The sequence below is a fragment of the Leucoraja erinacea genome, chromosome 9, assembly GCF_028641065.1.
Source record: "Leucoraja erinacea ecotype New England chromosome 9, Leri_hhj_1, whole genome shotgun sequence".
NCBI classification, from domain to species: Eukaryota; Metazoa; Chordata; class Chondrichthyes; order Rajiformes; family Rajidae; genus Leucoraja; species Leucoraja erinaceus.
In genome coordinates, this window is record NC_073385.1 from 16,033,562 (window position 1) to 16,053,669 (window position 20,108).

Consider the following 20,108-nt stretch of genomic DNA (forward strand, 5'->3'; position numbering starts at 1 on the left):
TAATTCTTCATACTCAATTCATTCTGATCTGAAGATTGTAGGTAGGGGCGTTACAGGGATGCAGCGGTAGACGTGTAGGTGGGTTAATTGGCTTCTGTAAATTATCCCCAGTGTGTGGGATAGAACTTGTGTACGGGTGATCGAAGGTCGGCGCAGACTCAGTGGGCCGCAGGCCTATTTCCATGCTGTATCTCTAAACTAAATATGTGATTCTTTAATATGATTCATTTACCCAGGGTGGGGGAAATCAAAAACAAGAAGACATATGTTTATGGTGAGATGGGAAAGATTTAACAGGAACCTAAGAGGCAACATTTTCGCACAAAGGGTGGCAGGTATATGGAGCGAGCTGCCGGCGGAAGTAATTGAGGCTGGTACTATAAGAACATTTAAAAGACGCTTGGCCAGGTACATGGATAGGAAAGATTTAGAGCAAGGGTTCCCAACCTGGGGTAAATTTACCCCCAGGGGGAAAATCTCGCCTACCCAGGGGGTAAATTTGTTGATTTTATACACATTTTTTCTCATTGACTGTTTGGTTCTGGTATCTGTTCATCATTAGTTGTTCAAAAATAAGTGAAATTACATTGTTATGTGCTGTTAAAGTTGCCAGGTTGGGAACCCCTGGTTTAGAGGGATATGGGCAAATTGCGGGTAAGTGGGACAGGCTTAGATCGGACCTTCTTGGTTGGCATGGCTGAGTTGGGCTGAAGGATCTGTTTCTGTGCCTTATAAAACTATGCTACAGGAGCACACAAGGGTTGAGTTCAAATTCCAAGCAAAGTAATGTGAAGCATCAGGGTGGGCAGGATTCTCAGCACAGCGGTCCATAACCCAGGCAAGTGTTTCCTTCAAAGTAAAGGGGGCTCGTCTGAATGAACATTCAGACCAGAGGACCAAGAGTACCACAACATAGCAACACTCAGCAGGATAGCACGAAGTGGCTACCGGCGTGAGATTAATGAAAGTGGCAACAAACATAATTAGGAGACCAAAGAGGGATTAAATTAAATTATCAAAGAAAGTAAAAAACACTGAAGTATTCCACTGGTACCCATGCTTCAAAGATGAAATGGGCCTGCTGAATGATGAGTACAGGAACAAAAATACCAATGCCATGAGAATCATATAGAGCGCAGAGCTGTGCAGTACAGGAACAGGCCCTTCTGCCCAATGTCTGTGCTGAATATGATACCAAGCCAGACTAATCCCATCTACCTGCACGTGATCCATATCCCACCAAGTCAAAACATACCAAAGACACACAGGTTTGTAGGTTCATTGGCTTGGTGTCATTGTAAAATTGGCCATAGTGTGTACAGGATAATGTTAGTGTGCAAGGATCGCTGGTCGACATTGACTCGGTGGGTCGATGGACCGAAGGATCTGTATCTCGAAAACTAAAAAACGTGCCTCCTTCTCACCTATCCATGTTTTCCAGGAATGTGCTGCCTGACCCGCTGAGTTACTTTTTTTTTTTTAAATAACAGGTCAACATTTCTCAATCTCGTCAGCAAATTAGCATTGTAATGTTGCAACAAAAATTCTCTGCATTACATTGAAATGTGAAGAAACCCACAGCATCTTATAGATTGGCCATAGCGTTTGTTTTACCCGATGTTGAGTCACCGTGCAGATCACTTGTCCGAAGAGGAGATATTCCAGCACTTCTGCTCATTCGCTGGCTTCGGAGTTCGTCGATAGATTGCTCTAAATTATCTCGCAGCTACAAAAAGGAAAAAATTATGATAGTTTGTATTATGTTGCTACTTCAAAATACAATTATAGCTTATGCTTAAGAAGGAACTGCAGATGCTGGAAAATCGAAGGTGGACAAAAATGCTGGAGAAAGTCAGCGGGTGAGGCAGCATCAATGGAGCGAAGGAAATAGGCAATGTTTCGGGTCAAAACTCTTCTTCAGGCTTATTATTCAGAATTACATCTTAGTTTAGTTTGGAGATGCAGCACGGAAACAGGCCCATCAGTACACCGAGTCCACGCCGACCAACGACCCCCACACACTAACGCTATGCTACACACACACACACGAGGGACAATTTACAATTATGCCAAGCCAATTAACCTACAAACTTGTACGTCTTTAGAATGTGGGAGAAAACTGGAGATACCGGAGAAAACCCCGCAGGTCACGGAGAGAACGTACAAACTGCATACAGGCAGCACCTGTAGTCAGGATCGAACCTGGGTCCCTGGTGCGGTAAGGCCGCAACTCTACCGCTGCGCCACCAAGCTCCCATAAAACTAAAATTGCCCCTTACTGATGTCAAGCTGATACAGAGTAAATCACATGGAGGGGGGGGGTTGGGGAGGGAAGGAGATGGACAAAGATTGTCGGTTAGCCCATTTTCTTGCATAGAACAGCAGCTCATCAGTTCAACAGAACCCTTTCTAATTGTCTTGGAATTCGCAGCATAGAAGCTCATGTGGCTGATCATACCCATGTTGCTCAATGATAAAGCTATCCAACTCAAATATCCAAAAATACATCCATTTTTTTTTAAATATTTGAAAAAGGGAAATAAACCATTACCAGAAATAGGAAGATTTACAGAGGCAAAGAAGCTGCGCTACTGGTGTGAATAAACAACTGATTGAACTCTGCTGGTGGTTTAGTGGATAAGATTCAGTACCCTTATAATCAATCCACAGATTTGATCTTCACTTTGGTCTCATGATAACCAAACTCTGTTAAGGGCAAAAACAAACACACAAAAAGTGTTGGAGTAATTCAGCAGGCCAGGCAGCATCTCTGGAGGACATAGATAGGCGATTTTTCGGGTCAGGACCCTTCTTCAGATTCATAGAAGAGTCCCAACTAGAAACATCACCTCTCCATGATCTCCAGAGATGCTGCCTGACCTACTGAGTTACTCTAGCACTTTTGTGTTATTTTTCATAAACCAGCAATCCTAGATCTTTATATCTCTGTTGCAGGACAGATGGAATCAGGATTGCAACTGCACTGTTATATCTTAAGGGGCCTTATTAAAAAGTTAAAAGAGGTCTTGGCCAGAATAGCATACTTCTCTGCTGTATTCCCTTGTCCAGAATATTCTGTGATATCACACGGAGTAAAGCATCTGTTTTTTCGGTTTTTTTGGTATGTTGAAGTGTGTTTTTTATGTTTTTTTTAATGTTTTAATGTGGGGGAAGAGGGTACGGTAAGGGGGATACCGTCCTTCAGTCGCTTCCTGGAGAGGACGCGACTATTATTCGAGTCGCGTCCTCGCCCCCCCCCCCCCCCCCCCCCCCCCCAGCGGCCATTTTCCTGTCCGGGGACCAACCGGAGTGATCTCCAGGCACCGAGCGGCCTGGAGTTGTGGTTCGCGGAGCTCCCAACGCGGGCGGCGCTGACAAAACATCGTGGGGTCCTGCGACTCTGCCCGGCTCAGCCTGCGGACTCGGGAGCTGCGGACTCCGGTGGCAGGCAGCTGATCAGGAGGTCCGGGCCGCTGAGGAGGATTTTCACCGTCGGGGTTCGGCGTCGGCGTTCCATCAGCCCGGCGAGAGGGCCTGAGCATCGGGCCGGCCGGGGTGGCGAATGCGGGTGCTCGGAAGGCCCCGACCACGGGTGAACATCTGGGAAGATCGGAGGGGAGGCTGGCTGGACTATGGTGCCTTCCTTACCTTGGTGCCATTGTGTTATGTTGTGTTGTGGACATTCTGTGCTTGTGCTTTTTTATAAAATTCTATTTTATTTTTAATATGTTTTATTATTTATTATTTATTTATTTTTATGATACTGACTCTAAAGGGAAATTCATTTTGTTGTCTCTAATTGAGACAATGACAATAAATTTGAATACAATACAATACAATCTGACATAAAAAGAAAATCTGACAATCTGATACATTGGAATCTGATACATTGTAATCTGATACTTCAGAAGGTCATGCTTTTTAGGTACTCGATAACGCAGAAATTCTCAACAGAAATTTCAGCTTCAGCCTTGTTTTTTTAGACCTGCCGAATGCGTGACCATCTCCAAGAATCGAGAGTGCTCATTTATCATATGAACCAGAACGAGTTCACTAACTTCAAGTAACCCTTGCTTGCCTCTCTCTCTGTCGCTCCTCCACCCTGATTCTCCGACTTGTTTCATTGTCCCCCTGATAAATATTACTGTTTGTATGCCTCATTGTCACTTTCCCTTCATCCAGCAATGAACCATTGTACATTTACTTGATCATCATCTGCTTTGATCTGTTCTTTTCACACCTTACATGTTCTTGGAACCCTTCCATATCTCGTTTCCCCCTCCCTTGACTCTCAGTCTGAAGAAGGGTATCAACCCAAAACATCACCCAATCCTCCTCTCCAGAGATGCTGCCTCCATTTACTCCAGCATTTTGTGTCTATCTTCCACAAAATTCTTACCTGCTGTAACTTTAGAGGCACATTAGAAGCAATAATAAACATTGTCATCAGTTATCCCAGAGCAACTAAAGCATGATAGTGCAAAAACCAGAGTATCTAGAGCAACCATAGTGGTGCTAATTCAGTAGTGGCTCAGTGGAGTTAAGGCGTTCAGAAAAGATTGTGGTTAGGGCCCGACGGTCGAGAAACGACATTTCAGAAAGTATAGCAAAAAGAAAACAATTATTGGTAGAGTGCAGTTTTATCAAAGCAAAATTAAAACTATAGTGGCCTCCTCTCTATCAGAAAAAGAGTAGACTGTTCAATTGCTCTTTGCACTGGATAGCACCGACCTAAAGTCATGCAAGATTTAAAAAAAAAAAAACCTCAGATGAAGTTACTCTGGTACCTACCTGTGCCACAGCCTCCATTTGTTCATTGGTGTAACCTCTATACCGTCCCAGCAACCGATCAACGTTCTTTAGGTCCCGATTGGTATCCTGAAATTAATTCAAGCATTAAAAGAACGAAACTCAACGCTGGCCTCTAAACCGTTTAAAGAATCAACTGAAATCAGCCCCCCCTACAAATTTAGTAACACTCACAGGAGAAATACAAACTTATCACTAATCTCACTACACTCATGCTTCTCCAATCAATACGTCACTCTTCAAACTTATGCTATGGCCGGCATCATGCCCACGATAACATCAAACATCCATTCGTCATCAGAAGCCAAATCTGCAAAATAACTATACACACAACATTGAAGAGTACAGCACAGGAACAGGCCCTTCGGCCCACAATGTTTGTGCCGAACATGAGCCCAAGCTGAACTGATCTCATCTGCCTGCACACGATCCATTACACTCTAATCCCAGCATTTCCATGTCCGTATCCAAAAGCCTTTTGAACGTCACTATCGTATATGCTTCCACCTCCAACGCTGGCAATGCGTTCCAGCCCCCCCCCCCCCACCAACTTCCGTGTATAAAAACATGCCCCGCACAACTCCATTAACCTCCCCCCTCTCACTTTACAGCCAAGCCCTCGAGTGTTGAACATTTCCATCCTAGGAAAAAGTGTCTGCCTTAGTGCCCCAGAGACCCGGGTTCGATCTTAACTGCGAGTCCTCCATACGTTCTCCCTATGACCAGTGGGTTTTGTCCGGATGCTCCGGTTTCCTCCCACATTCAAAAGACGTGCAGGTTTGCAGGTTAATTGGTTTCGGTGAGTTGTAAAATTATCTCAAGTGTGTCGGATAATGGTCGTGTGCGGGGTGATCGCTGGTCAGCACGGATTCAGTGGGCCAAAGGGCCTGTTTCCGCTTTGTATCTCTACAGTCTGCCCTATATTTGCCACTCTTAATTTTCTATACATATCATGCTAACCCATCCGCCCTTTAATTGCTAAATTCAACAAGAATGTATTTCATCTTTATATATTTGGAAGATGTCAAAGGTTTTGCTGGATCTCTCATTTCCCTTTCCCCTGACTCTCAGTCTGAAGAAGGGTCTCGACCTGAAACATCACCCATTCCTTCACTCCGGAGATGCTGCCTCACCTGCTGAGTTACTCCAGCTTTTTGAGTCTATCTCTGCTGACACCACACCACACCACACCACACACTGAAGTTCACAATCAGCATGCCAGTACTATAGCTTCCCAGGACCACTTTTGTCAAGTGACTTTAGAAACATCGAAAAATAGGTCCAGGAGTTGGCCATTCGGCCCTTCGAGCCAGCACCGCCATTCAATATGATCATGGCTGATTATCTAAAATCAGTACTTTTGACTCAGAAATGCTTTTTTTTTTTTTTTCCCCCATATCCCTCGATTCCTTTACGCTCCAAGAGCTAAATCTAACTCCGTCTTGATAACATCCAGTGGATTGCCCTCTACTTCAGCTGGTATACTTGTCGCATGAAGAAACGCAAGACGTCAATACCTCCAAAGTGCTTGTTAATGTGTCAATCTTTTCAGAGACAGAAGCAGCATTGTGCATTCTGCTCCTTCCCCTCGATGTTGTGTTCAATGGTCCTCGTCTTCTGGAGAAATTATGAAGCTGTGTGTCTGAGTCACTCGACGAGTCTGCCATAGGTACAGTGCAGCCTCCTAAAACAAAACACAATTGTAAAAGTGAGTAAAGCGAGATGTGAACTGAATGTCACCTGGCTGAATGCAATGCAAGAAGCAAAAGATAACATTTAAAATTTCCCATTATTTGATTGAAAGATACAGCATGGAAACAGGCCCTTTGGCCCACCGAGTCCATGCCGACCATCGATCAACTGTTCACACCAGTTTAATGGACATGACTTCAGAATTAAGGGACAGAGGTTTAGGGGTAATATGAGGGGGAACTTCTTTACTCAGAGAGTGGTAGCGGTGTGGAATGAGCTTCCAGTGGAAGTGGTGGAGGCAGGTTCATTGGTATCATTTAAAAATAAATTGGATAGGCATATGGATGAGAAGGGAATGGAGGGTTATGGTATGAGTGCAGGCAGGTGGGACTAAAGGGAAAAAAAATTGTTCGGCACGGACTTGTAGGGCCGAGATGGCCTGTTTCCGTACTGTAATTGTTATATGGTTATATGGTTAATGTTACCCCACTTTATCATCCACTCCCTACACACTGGGGGCACTTTACAGATGTCACGCATATCTTTGGGATGTGGCTGGAAACTGGAGAACCTGGAGGAAACCCACGCCGTCACAGGAAGAACATGCAAACTCCACCCAGACAGCACCCGAGGTTAGGATTGAACCCAGGTCGCTGGCACTGTGAGGCAACAGCTCTATCAGCTGCACCAACGTGCTATCCTTAATATTGTGTGAAGCCTATTATGTAGCTTTGGGCAATTTGATTTCTCAAAGCACAGACATAGAGCATACAACAGTACAGCACAGAAACAGGCCCTTTGGCCCACAAATTCCACATCAAACAGGATGCCAATTTAAGTAATCTCCTCTGCCTGCACATAATCTATATCCCTCAGTACTCTGCGTATTCATATGCCGCTCAAAATGCCTCTTAAATATCACTATCGTATCTGCCTCCACCCTTAACAGCAAGCCCCAAGCACCCATCATTCGATGAGCTTCAATCGCCGACTGCGGAAGTTTCGATCGCCCCGACCGCGGCAGAAAAGGAGGAAAGAAGTTACAAGTTATTTGCCTTCCATCACAGTGGGGAATGTGAGGTTGCTGAAAAAAGAAGATGGACGTGCTGCCTGCACTGGGGAGGACTAGGAGGGTGTGCCGTGAGTGCAGTGATGTGCAGGGACATGGTTCCATGAGGACATCCCGCAGTCTAGTGCGAGTGTGGACAGCTTTCTGACTGTTCGGGCGGACAGGGACTGCAGAGAGGGTGACAGCGGTCGGTACAACTCTGGTCACATCACGGTGAAGGAGCGAGTGTGTGTGTGGCCTGAACATTGAACTGATGGCTGTGGGTCTCCCACTTGGGTTACATAAGCTGCGAATTTAGAAGTGTTTGCCCCGAACTCAAACTCGCAGCATGGTCCACACGAGGTCATAGGAGGTCGTATGAGGTGGCTGGAACTCTCCTTCATGCTCGAGGGAGGTTCCCGCCTATTCGCGCCCTCAGCTAGGTCGCTGAAAATTTTTCAGCTTATTGAAAATTTTTCCGCCCTCATGTGTCTTTTCCACTTTACCAGTGGAGTGGGGTCGCTATTTCTTCATCGAGGGCCGACGTAGCAATCTCCTTCGCTCTGGTCATTTTGTTGTGGAGTTTGTGTAGGTGTGCTAACTATTAAACTTCTTAAAAGTGTCTCCACTCATTCTCCCCCTCTTCACCACCCCCACTGTGTGTGTGTGTGGCAGTGTGCAGACAGTGTGTGTGTGTGTGTGTGTGTGTGTGTGTGTGTGTGTGTGTGTGTGTGTGTGTGTGTGTGTGTGTGTGTGTGTGTGTGTGTGTGTGTGTGTGTGTGTGTGTGTGTGTAGCTCAGGGTTTGGTCGATGCAGCTCACGGTTTCAACGCGACCGGTCGATCCAGCTCGAAGCTTTCCTGGAGAGCGCCCTCGAGCTTGAAGGTCAAAGGCACTCTTCTGGACTCGCAGGTTAGGTCGCCCAAGTGGGACAGGCCCTTTATGTGTGTCCTGGGGATTCTCACACATCACTGTGGTGGCTGTTTAAGTCTATGTTTATTTTTTTTTATGTATCTTGTTGCTTTTTTGTATGACTGTTGGCAAATCAAATTCCTTGTACGTTTACATACTCAGCTAATAAATTAATTCCAATCTCTACAATTCTCCATGCAAAAGACCTACACATCTCCTTTAAACTTTTGCCCCGTTCACCGTAAAGCTGCCCCCTGATTGAATGGCAGAGTAGACTTGATGGGCTGTATGGCCTAATTCTGCTCCTACAACTTATGGAACATAACATACTCAACGCTGCAGGCCATACCCCAAGATTATCAGCCAAAAAACAGAGGACTGTCTATACTGAACACAAACGCATGAGAGACTTGAACTGATTCCTTTCATTAATCATGCATGGCTTCTATTATTACGACAGAAAACCACAAACAAATTACAACATCACAAAGTAAAAACAACCACCCCATAATGGCAACTGTCTTTCAAAAAATCATATTTGAAAAGCAAAAAATACAGATACCGTATATTTCAAAAAACAGAGAGGATCTTGTAAAAAATCTCATTCATAAGGGATGAAGTATGAGAAGCTAACATGGCTGTAGGTGCACAAGTCGTTAAGATCCTATGGTTTTAAAGCAGGTGGCTACAGACGGTGTGGACAAATTGTTTGAAATATTTTAAAACTCGCTAAATTCCAGGAGGTAAGCAATAGATTAAAAATCAATGTGACTTCCTCTTTCAAAAAGACAGGAAGACAGAAGTCAGGGAACGATAAGACAGTTAGTCTAATATCTATTGTTGGCAACTTGTTAGAATTTTTTGAACACATTACAGGGAGAGTTGATGCCGGGGAACCAATTGAAAACACAAAGTGCTGGAGTAACTTAGGTCAGGCAGCATTTCCGGAGAACATGGAGAGGTGACGTTTCAGGTCAGGACCCTTCTTCCAACAGTCAGACAGACCGAGGTTGTAGAGCAGGAGAACAGCAGGAATCACAGAGGGGAGCAGTGAGAGAGGGTGCTGCAGAACTCTCGTCGGAGCAAGGAGGAGAACCTCTTCAAAGTAGGCATACCTTGAAGAAATTTCACAGTGGAGCAGTGAAATGTAGAACCAAGGAACTGCTGATGCAGGTTTACAAAAGAAGATGCTGTTTTACAAAATGCTAGAGCCAGTCAGCGGGTCTGGGGAACATGGATGGGTGAGATTTCAGGTTGGGAATGTTCTTCAAATGGTTCCGACCTGAAACTTCACATGTTGATGTATTGGCATAGTCACAGAATTATAGTCAAGAGAGTCAAGTGTGTTCAGTTGTTATATGAACCGGGACTAGAACAAAGAAATTCTTACCTGCTGCACCTTTACTGGCACTGTGAACGCAACAACTAAATACACAAAAAAAATTATCAGTTATTCTAGGTAAATGTAGATATAGCTTTAAGGTTAGTGGGACAAAGTTTAACGGGTATGGGCAGGGCAAGTGTTCTTTTTACACGCAGAGGATGGTGGGTTCCATGAACGTGCTAACAGGGGTGGTGAAGGCAGATACAATAGTGGCATGCAAGGGACTCTGGATAGGCAAGTAGATGTGCAAGGAGTGAAGGGATATGGATTATTTGTAGGCACCTAAGAGCTGCTCTTGGCATTATGTGTGGCACAGACATCCTATATTGTCCTGCTCTAGATTAAACCGGACCATAGACGAAGCCAAAACATGCAGTTGGCAGTGAAGAGTCCCTTTAGTTCATTGCTGAATAGTGGTTTGGTTGTACAATGTGGATCAGGAGCTCATAAGACATAGGGGCAGAATTAGGCCATTCAGCCCATCGCGTCTACTCCGCCATTCAATCATGGCTGATTCTGATCTTTCCCTCTCAACCTCATTCTCTTGCCTTCTACCTGACACCCTTATTAATCAACAATCTGTCAATCTCCGCTTTAAAAATACCAAATGATGGCCTCCACAGCCACCTGTGTCAATGAATTTCACAGATTCACCACCCACTGACTAAAGAAATTCCTCCTCATCTCCTTTTAAAAGACATGTTCTTTTATTCTGAGGCTACACCTTCTGGTCCTAGACTCTCCCACTAGTGGAAACATCCTCTCCACATCCACTCTATCCAGGCCTTTCACTATCTGGTAAGTTTCAATGAGGTCCACCCTCATGCTTCTAAATTCCAGTGAGTACAAGCCCAATGCAATATCATCTTCATATCATTCTTGTAAACCTCCTCTGGACTCTTTCCAACACCAGCACAACCCTCCTCAAATATGGGGCCCAAAACTGCTCACAATATTCCAAAGAGTCTGATAGTCGGTGGGAAGAAGCTGTTCTTAAACATGGATGTAAGGGTTCTCAAGTTCCTGTCCCTTTTTCCCCCCCTGAATGGTATTAGCAAAATGAAAGCATTGCCAATTGTGGAGAGGTCATCACCTGTGACAGAGCAGGCAGTGTCTTCCACTCTCTGCAGATCCCTTCGTTCTTGAGCCTTTGAATTACCAAAACAGGCCCTGACGCAAACAGCATGCTCTCCACCGTACATCTTAGCATCCACTGCATTTGGCTAACGACCCAATGGGGGGGTCATTAGAGGAAAGGAAAACTATTGGAGGAATAGCAACTCATATTTCACTTGGACAGCAGTATGAATATTAACTTCTCTAACTTCAAGTATGGAATGGAATGGAATACTTTATTGTCACATGTGACAAGGCACATTGAAATTCTTTGCTTGTGAAATAGCGGCCACCTACGGCACTGACAAAGTTACAAAGTACGCCGGCTTCTCCTTGTTCTCCCCCCCACCCCTCCTCGCCCCAAAGCAATCCCCCGGGTCCCCATTGTTCTCCCCCAGCAGTTCCCCCATGTTCTCGTCGACCGCTGCAAAGTAACCCTTGCTTTCCCACTCTCTTTCCATCCCTGCCCTTCCTAGTTCTCAGACCAGTCTGACTGTCCCCGCCCCCCGATTAAATTTTATCTGTGTTTGCTTCATTGTCACCTACTCCTAGCTAACAATTATCTATTCTACATTTTCCTTGATCTATTCTACATTCTCCTCGAACTTCATCTTTTGATGTCTCGTTTTCACACCTTACCCTTCCTTATCTCTGTGTCTCCCTCTCCCCTGACGCTCAGTCTGAGGAATAATTTTGACCAGAAACGTCACCCATTCCTTCTCTCCAGAGAAGCTGCCTGTCCCGCTGAGTTAATCCAGCATTTTGCGTCTATCGTCCAACACCAGCCTAGACTGAAGAAGGGTTTCGGCCCGAAACGTTGCCTATTTCCTTCGCTCCATAGATGCTGCTGCACCCGCTGAGTTTCTCCAGCCTTTTTGTGTACCCAGCCTAGACTCATAAGGTCACAAGTGGTAGGAACAGAGTTAGGCAATTCGGCCCATAAAGTCTACTCCGCCAAGTGTACTCTTATGTTTCCACTCATACATGGAGTCTCACCAGAGAAGATAGACACAAAAAGCTGGGGTAACTCAGCGGAACAGGTCAGCATCTCTGAAGAGAAGGAATGGGTGACGTTTTGGGTCGAGACCCTTCTTCTCACAAGGGTTTCATTTATTCTTTCCTGTGAGTGGAATATATTTTGATTGCCATTAATAACTCGGTTACATCTCATTCAACGGAGCATTACATTTTCAGTGCATGATTTACATTTTCAGTGCATGATTTACAGAAAGAAGAGCTTACAAGTGGGTTGGAGTTTGTTGACTCCATCTGATTTCTCTGAAGGTTCCATTCGTGCTCTTAGGAAGAAAACATACTCACTGATATCAACTTGTGCATTTCATAAATTCGTAAGTTCTAGGAACAGAGAATTATGCCATTCGGCCCATCAAGTCTACTCCGCCATTCTCCTGCCTTCTCCCCAGACACCCGTGCTAATCAAAACCAACGTTATTATGTTTATAAATGACAGTCTAACGAGTGCATGTAAGGTCCCGGCACCTGTGATCCGCCGTCTAGTCCCATGCCGACTGCAGCCGCCCTGTGCTGCACCTTCAGCGGGCAGCGAGACCCATCCCGTCCCGGCCGCCACCACCGCCGCCGCCGCCTCCACTCGGCGTCTATGGCAACTTGAAATGGCCGCCTTCGCCCAGCCACCTCCCCCGGCCCAGGACTCCGCCGCCCGCAGCGCCCCCTGGGAGCTGTAGTCCCGCTCCCGCCCACCGGCAGCGGCGGATGCGCAAATCCGAATACAACTCCCAGCAGCCACCGCGGCCCAACCGCCCTCCCCGCGGAGCTGGCCCGCTCTAATGCCTATCGGGAAATTGCGCCAAGCGTCCCGCCTCTCTGCCAGTGACAGGCTGAGCGCCAGTGAGGAGAACTAGGCGCTAAATCCACCTGCTTACAATACAGGTACCACACACTTCTCTAACATCTACATATGTTACAGTTACATAACAAACACTTCTCTAACATCTACATATGTTTTCAGGTGCCAAACCCTTCTCTAACATCTACATATTTTACAGGTAACAAACCCTTCTCTAACATCTACATATGTTACAGGTAACAAACCATTCTCCAACTTATAATAAGAGGAATCGAATATAGGAGCAAAGCAGTCCTTCTGCAGTTGTACAGGGTCCTAATGAGACCACACCTGGAGTATTGTGCGCAGTTTTGGTTCCCTAATTTGAGGAAGGACATTCTTGCTATTGAAGGACTGCAGCGTAGGTTTACAAGGCTAATTCCCGGGATGGCGGGACTGCCATATGCTGAGAGAATGGAGCAGCTGGGCTTGTACACTCTGGAGTTTAGAAGGATGAGAGGATATCTCATTGAAACATATAAGATTGTTAAGGGCTTGGACACGCTAGAGGCAGGAAACATGTTCCCGATGTTGGGGTAGTCCAGAACCAGGAACTTAAGAATAAGGAGTAAGCCATTTAGAACGGAGACGAGGTAACCCTTTTTCTCACGGAGAGTGGTGAGTCTGTGGAATTCTCTGCCTTAGGTAGAGGCAGGTTCTCTGGATGCTTTCAAGAGAGAGCTAGATAGGGCTCTTAAAAATAGCAGTACTGATTGGGGATGATCAGCCATGATTACATTGAATGGCGGTGCTGGCTCGAAGGGCCAAATGGCCTACTCCTGCGTCTATTGTCTATAACATCTACATATATTACAGCTGCCAAACCGTTCTCTAACATCTACATATGTCACAGGTGCCAAATGCTTCTCTGACATCGACATATGTTAGACCAAAGATAGACAGAAAAAGCTGGAGTCAGCGGGTCAGACAGCATCTCTGGAGAAAAGGAATCTTCAGACTGAAGAAAGGCCTCGACCCCAAAAGTCACCTATTCATATTGTGATACAGTGTGGAAACAGGCCCTTCAGCCCAACTTGCCCACACCGGCCAACAATGTTCAAGCTACACTAGTCCCACCTGCCTGCTCTTGGTCCATATCCCTCCAAACCTGTCCTATCCATGTACCTATCTAACTTTTTTTAAATGGTGGGATTATCCCAGCCTCAACTACCTCCTCTGGCAGCTTGCTCCATACACTCACCTTTTTGTGTGTAAAAGTTACTCCTCAGATTCTTATTAAATATTTTTCCTTCGCCTTGAACCTATATCGTCTAGTCCTCGATTCTCCTACTCTGGGCAAGAGATTCTATGCATCTACCCGATCTATTTCTCTCATGATTTTGTACACCTCTATAAGATCACCCCTCATCCTCCTGTGCTCCATGTAATAGAGACTCAGCCTACTCAACCTCTCCCTATAGCTCACACCCTCTAGTCCTGGCAACATCCTCGTAAATCTTTTATGAACCCTTTCAAGCATGACAATATCTTTCCTATAACATGGTGCTCAGAACTGAACACAATATTCCAAATGCAGTCTTACCAACGTCTTATACAACTGCAACATGACCTCCCAACTTCTATATTTCCAAAGTGCCAAAAGCCTTTTTGACCGCCTTATCAACTTGCGACCACCTTCAAGGAACTATGCACGTGTACTCCTAGATCCCTCTGCTCTACAGCACTACCCAGAGACCTACCATTTTCTGTGTAGGTCCTGCCTTTGTTCGACGTCTCAAAATGCACTACCTCACACTTCTCTGTATTATATTCCACCAACCATTCCTCTGCCCACCTGGCCAATCAATCCAGATCCTGCTGCAATCTATCACAACCATCTTCACTATCTGCAAAACTACTCACTTTTGTATCATCAGCAAAAATCCTTTTCTCCAGAGAGGCTGTCTGACCCACTGAGTTACACCAACTGTTTGTGTCTATCTTTGGTTTAAACCAGCATCTGCAGTTCCTTCCACACATTACTGGTACCAAACCCTTCTCTAACATCTACATAGATCACAGGTACCAAATGCTTCTCTGACATCTACATATGTTACAGGTACCAACGATAGACAGATAGTAACTCAGTGAGTCAGACAATATCTCTGGAGAAAATGAATCTTCAGACTGAAGAAGGGTCTCAACCCAAAACGTCACCTATTCCTTTTCTTCAGAGATGCTGTCTGACCCACTGAGTTACACCAACTGTTTTGTGTCTTATCTTCGGTTTAAACCAGCATCTGCAGTTCCTTCCTACACATTACAGGTACCAACCCCATCTCCAACATCTACATACGTTGCAGGTACCAAACCCTTCTCGAACAACTACATCAGTTAGACAGGTACATGAATAGGACAGGTTTGGAGGGATATGGGACGAGCGGGCAGGTGGGACGAGTGTAGCTGGGACATGTTAGCCTGTGTGGGCAAGTTGGGCTGAAGGACTGTATCACTCAATGACTACATGTTACCAGTACCAAACCTTTCTCTAACATCTTCATATGTTTTCCTTGAATCCTTAAACTAATTTAGATTATTCCCAATTTCTTCCCAGCTGTTATCAGACAACTGAACCTTCCAACCAACAACTGGAGAGCAGTCATGAACTACTATTCACCTCATTTGGAGACCCTCCAACTATCTTTGATCAGACTTTCCCGGACTTTATCTTGCAAGCAACATTATTCCCTTTATCATGTATCTGTACACAGTGGATGGCTCGATTGTAATCATGTATTGTCTTTCTGCTGACTGGTTAGCATGCAACAAAAGCTTTTCACTGTACCTCAGTACACATGACAATAAACTAAACTATTCATCCAAATGATAAACAACGAATTACAATCTAAGTCTGATTGCTCTAAGGACTTTGTCACCGTGCAATTCTTTGTTTTGCATACCATGCACAGTTTGCAAGGAGTCGCCACGACCAGGGGGCCGACAAAGTTACAAGTGGTCAATGTGGTCCCAATGGTCCCTCTTTGTTCTCGGCGGCCCCTCCATGCCGAGTCCCTCTTTGTTCTTTCAATGCCCCCCCCATGCCAGGCCCATCTTCGTACTGTGTATTATCCATGTGTAATGAGTTACAGGCCTGTTATGCTGCTGCAAGTAAGATTTTCATTGTCCATTTGTCGGTACATATGACAATTAATCTCTTGATTTGAAGGTGATCAGTTACAAATTTAAGAGATTATTCTGCAAAATTGCCACATGTTGGATGACAACAGTCCCTGCAAAGCCAGTGGGGTGGAAATCCATCCTTGAAAATATGCACTGAAATCACAGAAGGTTGCAGAAGCCAAGTCAATGGATATTGTTAAGGCAGAGGTAGATAGATTTTTGATTAGTATGGAGTGTCAGGGATTATGGAGAGAAGACAGGAGAATGGGGTTGAGAGGGAAAGATAAAGCCATGATAGACTTGATGGGCCGAATGGCCTAATTCTGCTCCTATCACATCACTTAAGACCTTATGACAATGCAAAAACAGAAAAGGTTAGAAAAACTCAGCAGGTCAGGCAGCATCTGTGGAGAAATAGTCAACATTTCAGTTCTGCAATACCTCATCATAAGGCCAATTTGTATCTATTTCAGATTCCCAGCAGTTGTTTTTGATTTTGATGTAAAATACCATGTCTGAGCTGTACTTCCAAAATTCAGTTCTACAGTGGGATTGTGATGATGTGCCATGTACATATGACATTACTGCAGTTGCGTGCAACGAAGAATGGAGATAAGGAGGATTAATATTAAAGACTAGAGGTTATTGCTTTAAGGTAATGCTGGCAAAGTTTAAAGGAGAAGTGCGGGGCAAGTTTTTTTTACACAGAGTGTGGTTTGTGCCTGGAACACACAACCGAGGATGGTGGTGGAAGCGGATACTATACCCAACCTGCCATTCTTCACGTTTGGAGACACAAGCAACTGCAGATGCTGAGATCTTGAGTGAAACCAAAAGTGCTGGAGGAACTAAGCATCTCTGGAGGGAATGGAGAGATGACGTTTCGGGTCTGGACCCTTCTTCAGACTCCCCCGGCACTTTGTGCTTACCTGCGTTAACCATATCCCCCACTGTCTGCCTACCCCGCATCACCCTACTCATTGATTACAACATTGCCAACATTTTTATTAAAAAATATTGGAAATAGGAATGGGAGTAGGCCATTTGGATCCCATAGCCATTCAATAAGATCATGATTGATCAGACTTTTTTGAAGAGAGTTTATTGTCATGTGTCCCTGATAGGACAATTAAATTATTGCTTTGCTTCAGCACAACAGAACATAGTAGGCATGACTACAAACAGATCAGTGTGTCCATATACCATTATATAAATATATACACACATGAATAAATAAACTGATAAAGTGCAAATAACAGATAATGGGCTATTAATATTCAGAGTTTTGTCCAGGCCAAGTTTAATAGCCTGATGGGGAAGTAGCTATTCCTGAACCTGGTCGTTGCAGTCTTCAGGCTCCTGTACCTTCTACCTGAAGGTAGCAGGGAGATGAGTGTGTGGCCAGGATGGTGTGGGTCCTTGATGATACTGCCAACCTTTTTGAGGCAGCAACTGCGATAGATCCCCTCGCTCGAAGGGAGGTCAGAGCCGATGATGGACGGGGCAGTGTTTACTACTTTTTGTAGTCTGTTCCTGTCCAGGGCGCTCAAGTTGCCGAACCAAGCCACGATGCAACCGGTCAGCATGCTCTCTACTGTGCACCTGTAGAAGTTAGAGAGAGTGCTCCTTGACAAACCGACTCTCCATAATCTTCTCAGGAAGTAGAGGCGCTGATGTGCTTTCTTAATAATTGCATCAGTATTCTCGGACCAGGAAAGATCTTCCGAGATGTGCACGCCCAGGAATTTGAAGCTCTTGACCCTTTCAACCATTGACCCGTTGATATAAACGGGACTGTGGTCCCCATCCTACTCCTTCCAAATTCCACAATCAGTTCCTTGGTTTTGCTCGTGTTGAGGGCCAGGTTATTGTGCTGGCATCCTATGGACAATCGCTCGATCTATACTCTGACTCATCCCCATCAGTGATACGTCCCACAACAGTGGTGTCATCAGCGAATTGATGATGGAGTTCGCACCATGACCAGCTACGCAGTCATGAGTATAGAGTGAGTACAGCAGGGGGCTGAGCACGCAGCCTTGAGGTGCTCCCGTGCTGATTGTTATCGAGTCTGACACATTTCCACCAATACAAACAGACAGGTCTGTGAATGAGGAAGTCGAGGATCCAATTGCAGAAGGATGTGCAGAGCCTCAGTTCTGCGAGTTTGGTAACCAGCTTGGAGGGGATGATTGTATTAAATGCCGAGCTATAATCAATGAATAACAGCCTGATATATGAGTTTTTGTTGTCCAAGTGGTCCAGAGCGGAGTGGAGGGCCAGCGAGATCGCATCCACCGTTGGTCTGTTGTGGCGGAAAGCGAACTGCAGTGGTCCAGGTTTTTGTCGAGGTAGGAGTTGATTTGCGCCATGATCAACCTCTCAAAGCACTTCATCACCACAGGCGTTAGTGCCACTGGTCGATAGTCGTTGAGGCACGTCACCTTACTCTTCTTGGGCACTGGTATAATTGATGCACTTTTAAAGCAGGTGGGAACCTCAGACCTCAGAAGTGAGAGGTTGAAAATGTCGTAAAAACTCCAGCCAGTTGGTCCGCACAGGTTTTTAGAACACGACCAGGTATACCTTCAGGTCCAGGAACTTTTCGAGGGTCACCCCTCTGAAGGATTTCCTGACGTCGGCCTTTGTGACTGAGACTGAAATACCATCACAGTGAATGGGGGCTCGGGAAGGCACATCGGTGTTCTCCCTATCAAAGCGTGCGTAAAACGCATTGAGCTCGTCAGGGAGTGATGTTTCGCCGACATTCGAGCTGCCTCCTGATTTCGCATTGTAGGAGGTGATTGCATTCAGGCCCCGCCACAGCTGCCGAACATCTGTCTCATCCTCCAGTTTGGAGCAGAAGTCCCTTTTGGCCTTTTTGATGGTCTTCAGACAGACTCCAAACAGTCCAGGATGTTTCAGGATGTATCGGCAGCTTTGTACGACAAATGCTCTGCCCAAGACCGCAAAAAATTACAGAAAGTTGTAGATGCAGACATGGTCGTCCATTACTCAAACCAGCCATCCCGCTTCCCCATCCCTCCATTGGATTAACTCCATAATTCCATCTACAATTCAACCTACCTTGGTAAAGCCAGCAACAACAGTAAGGGCAACTCTCACCCTAGTCATTCCCTCTCTCGTCGTTGTATCTCATCAGATACAAAATCTTGAAAGCATGTACCACCAGATTCAAGAACATCTTCTTTCCTGCATTAGCAGACTCTTTAACAGATCTATGACATACTAAGGTTGAATTCCTGACCTCCCAATCTTCTTAATTGCAGCTCTTATACTTTTTTCACCTTCACAATCTGCACTCTAATAACAAGTTGCCTTCTTAAAATTGATAGAATCTATCAATTTTACATTTTCAATTCAAGTCAAGGTTGTTATCATATGCACAAGTTCAGTGAGGTACTGGTATTATGAAAACCTTGCTTGCAGCTGCAGAATAGGCAGGTAGAATCAGACAACACACAAAAACATAATGAAACAATAATTGTACCTAAATTACACATAAATTCCATAAGACAGTAAAAAGACTGCAGAAAAAAAAACAAGACATCATTGCAAAAATACCCCATTAGAAATGAATCCATGGGAGTGCAAGAGGTGATCCATAGTGTTCCGTTGACGAGTTAGGATTAGGGTTGTGAAAGTTGGTTCAAGAACCTGATGGTTGGAGGAAAGTAGCTGTTCCTGAACCTGATGGTGTGGGACTTTTGTAGCTCTGGCCTGACGGTAGCATTGAGAAGAGGGCATGGCTCTCTGGGGATTCTTGATGATCGATGCTGCCATCTCGAGACAACATCTCATGAAGATGCTTTTGATGGTTTAGTTTAGTTTGGAGATACAGCGTGGAAACAGGCCCTTCGGCCCACCTAGTCCGCACCGACTAGCGATCCCCGCACACTACCAGTATCCTACACACACTAGGAACAATTTACAATTATACCAGGCCAATTAACCTAAAAACCTGTACGTCTTTGGAGTGTGGGAGGAAACCGGAGATCCCAGAGAAAACCCACGCAGGTCACGGGGAGAACTCCATACAGACGGCACCTGCAGTCAGGATCGAACTGGCGCTGTAAGACACCAACTCTACCGCTGAGCTACTGTACCACCCAGGTGGGGAGGGCTATGACCAAAATGGAC

At 45.3% G+C, this 20,108-nt stretch overlaps 1 protein-coding gene across 2 annotated transcripts in view; it reads right to left on the reverse strand.

Annotated features, from left to right (window-relative positions):
• The window catches only part of LOC129700036 (centrosomal protein of 128 kDa-like), a 396,302-nt gene extending 383,711 nt beyond the window's left edge, over window positions 1-12,591 (reverse strand). For both annotated transcript variants that reach the window (XM_055640193.1, XM_055640194.1), the window contains exons 1-4: window positions 12,461-12,591; window positions 6,327-6,493; window positions 4,792-4,878; window positions 1,615-1,726 (exon numbers count right to left, since the gene is read on the reverse strand). In XM_055640193.1, coding sequence (XP_055496168.1) covers window positions 1,615-1,726; window positions 4,792-4,878; window positions 6,327-6,476 — 349 coding nt within the window. In that variant the 5' untranslated portion in view covers window positions 6,477-6,493; window positions 12,461-12,591. The remainder of the gene's footprint in view (window positions 1-1,614; window positions 1,727-4,791; window positions 4,879-6,326; window positions 6,494-12,460) is intronic.
• Window positions 12,592-20,108: the final 7,517 nt, after the last annotated feature.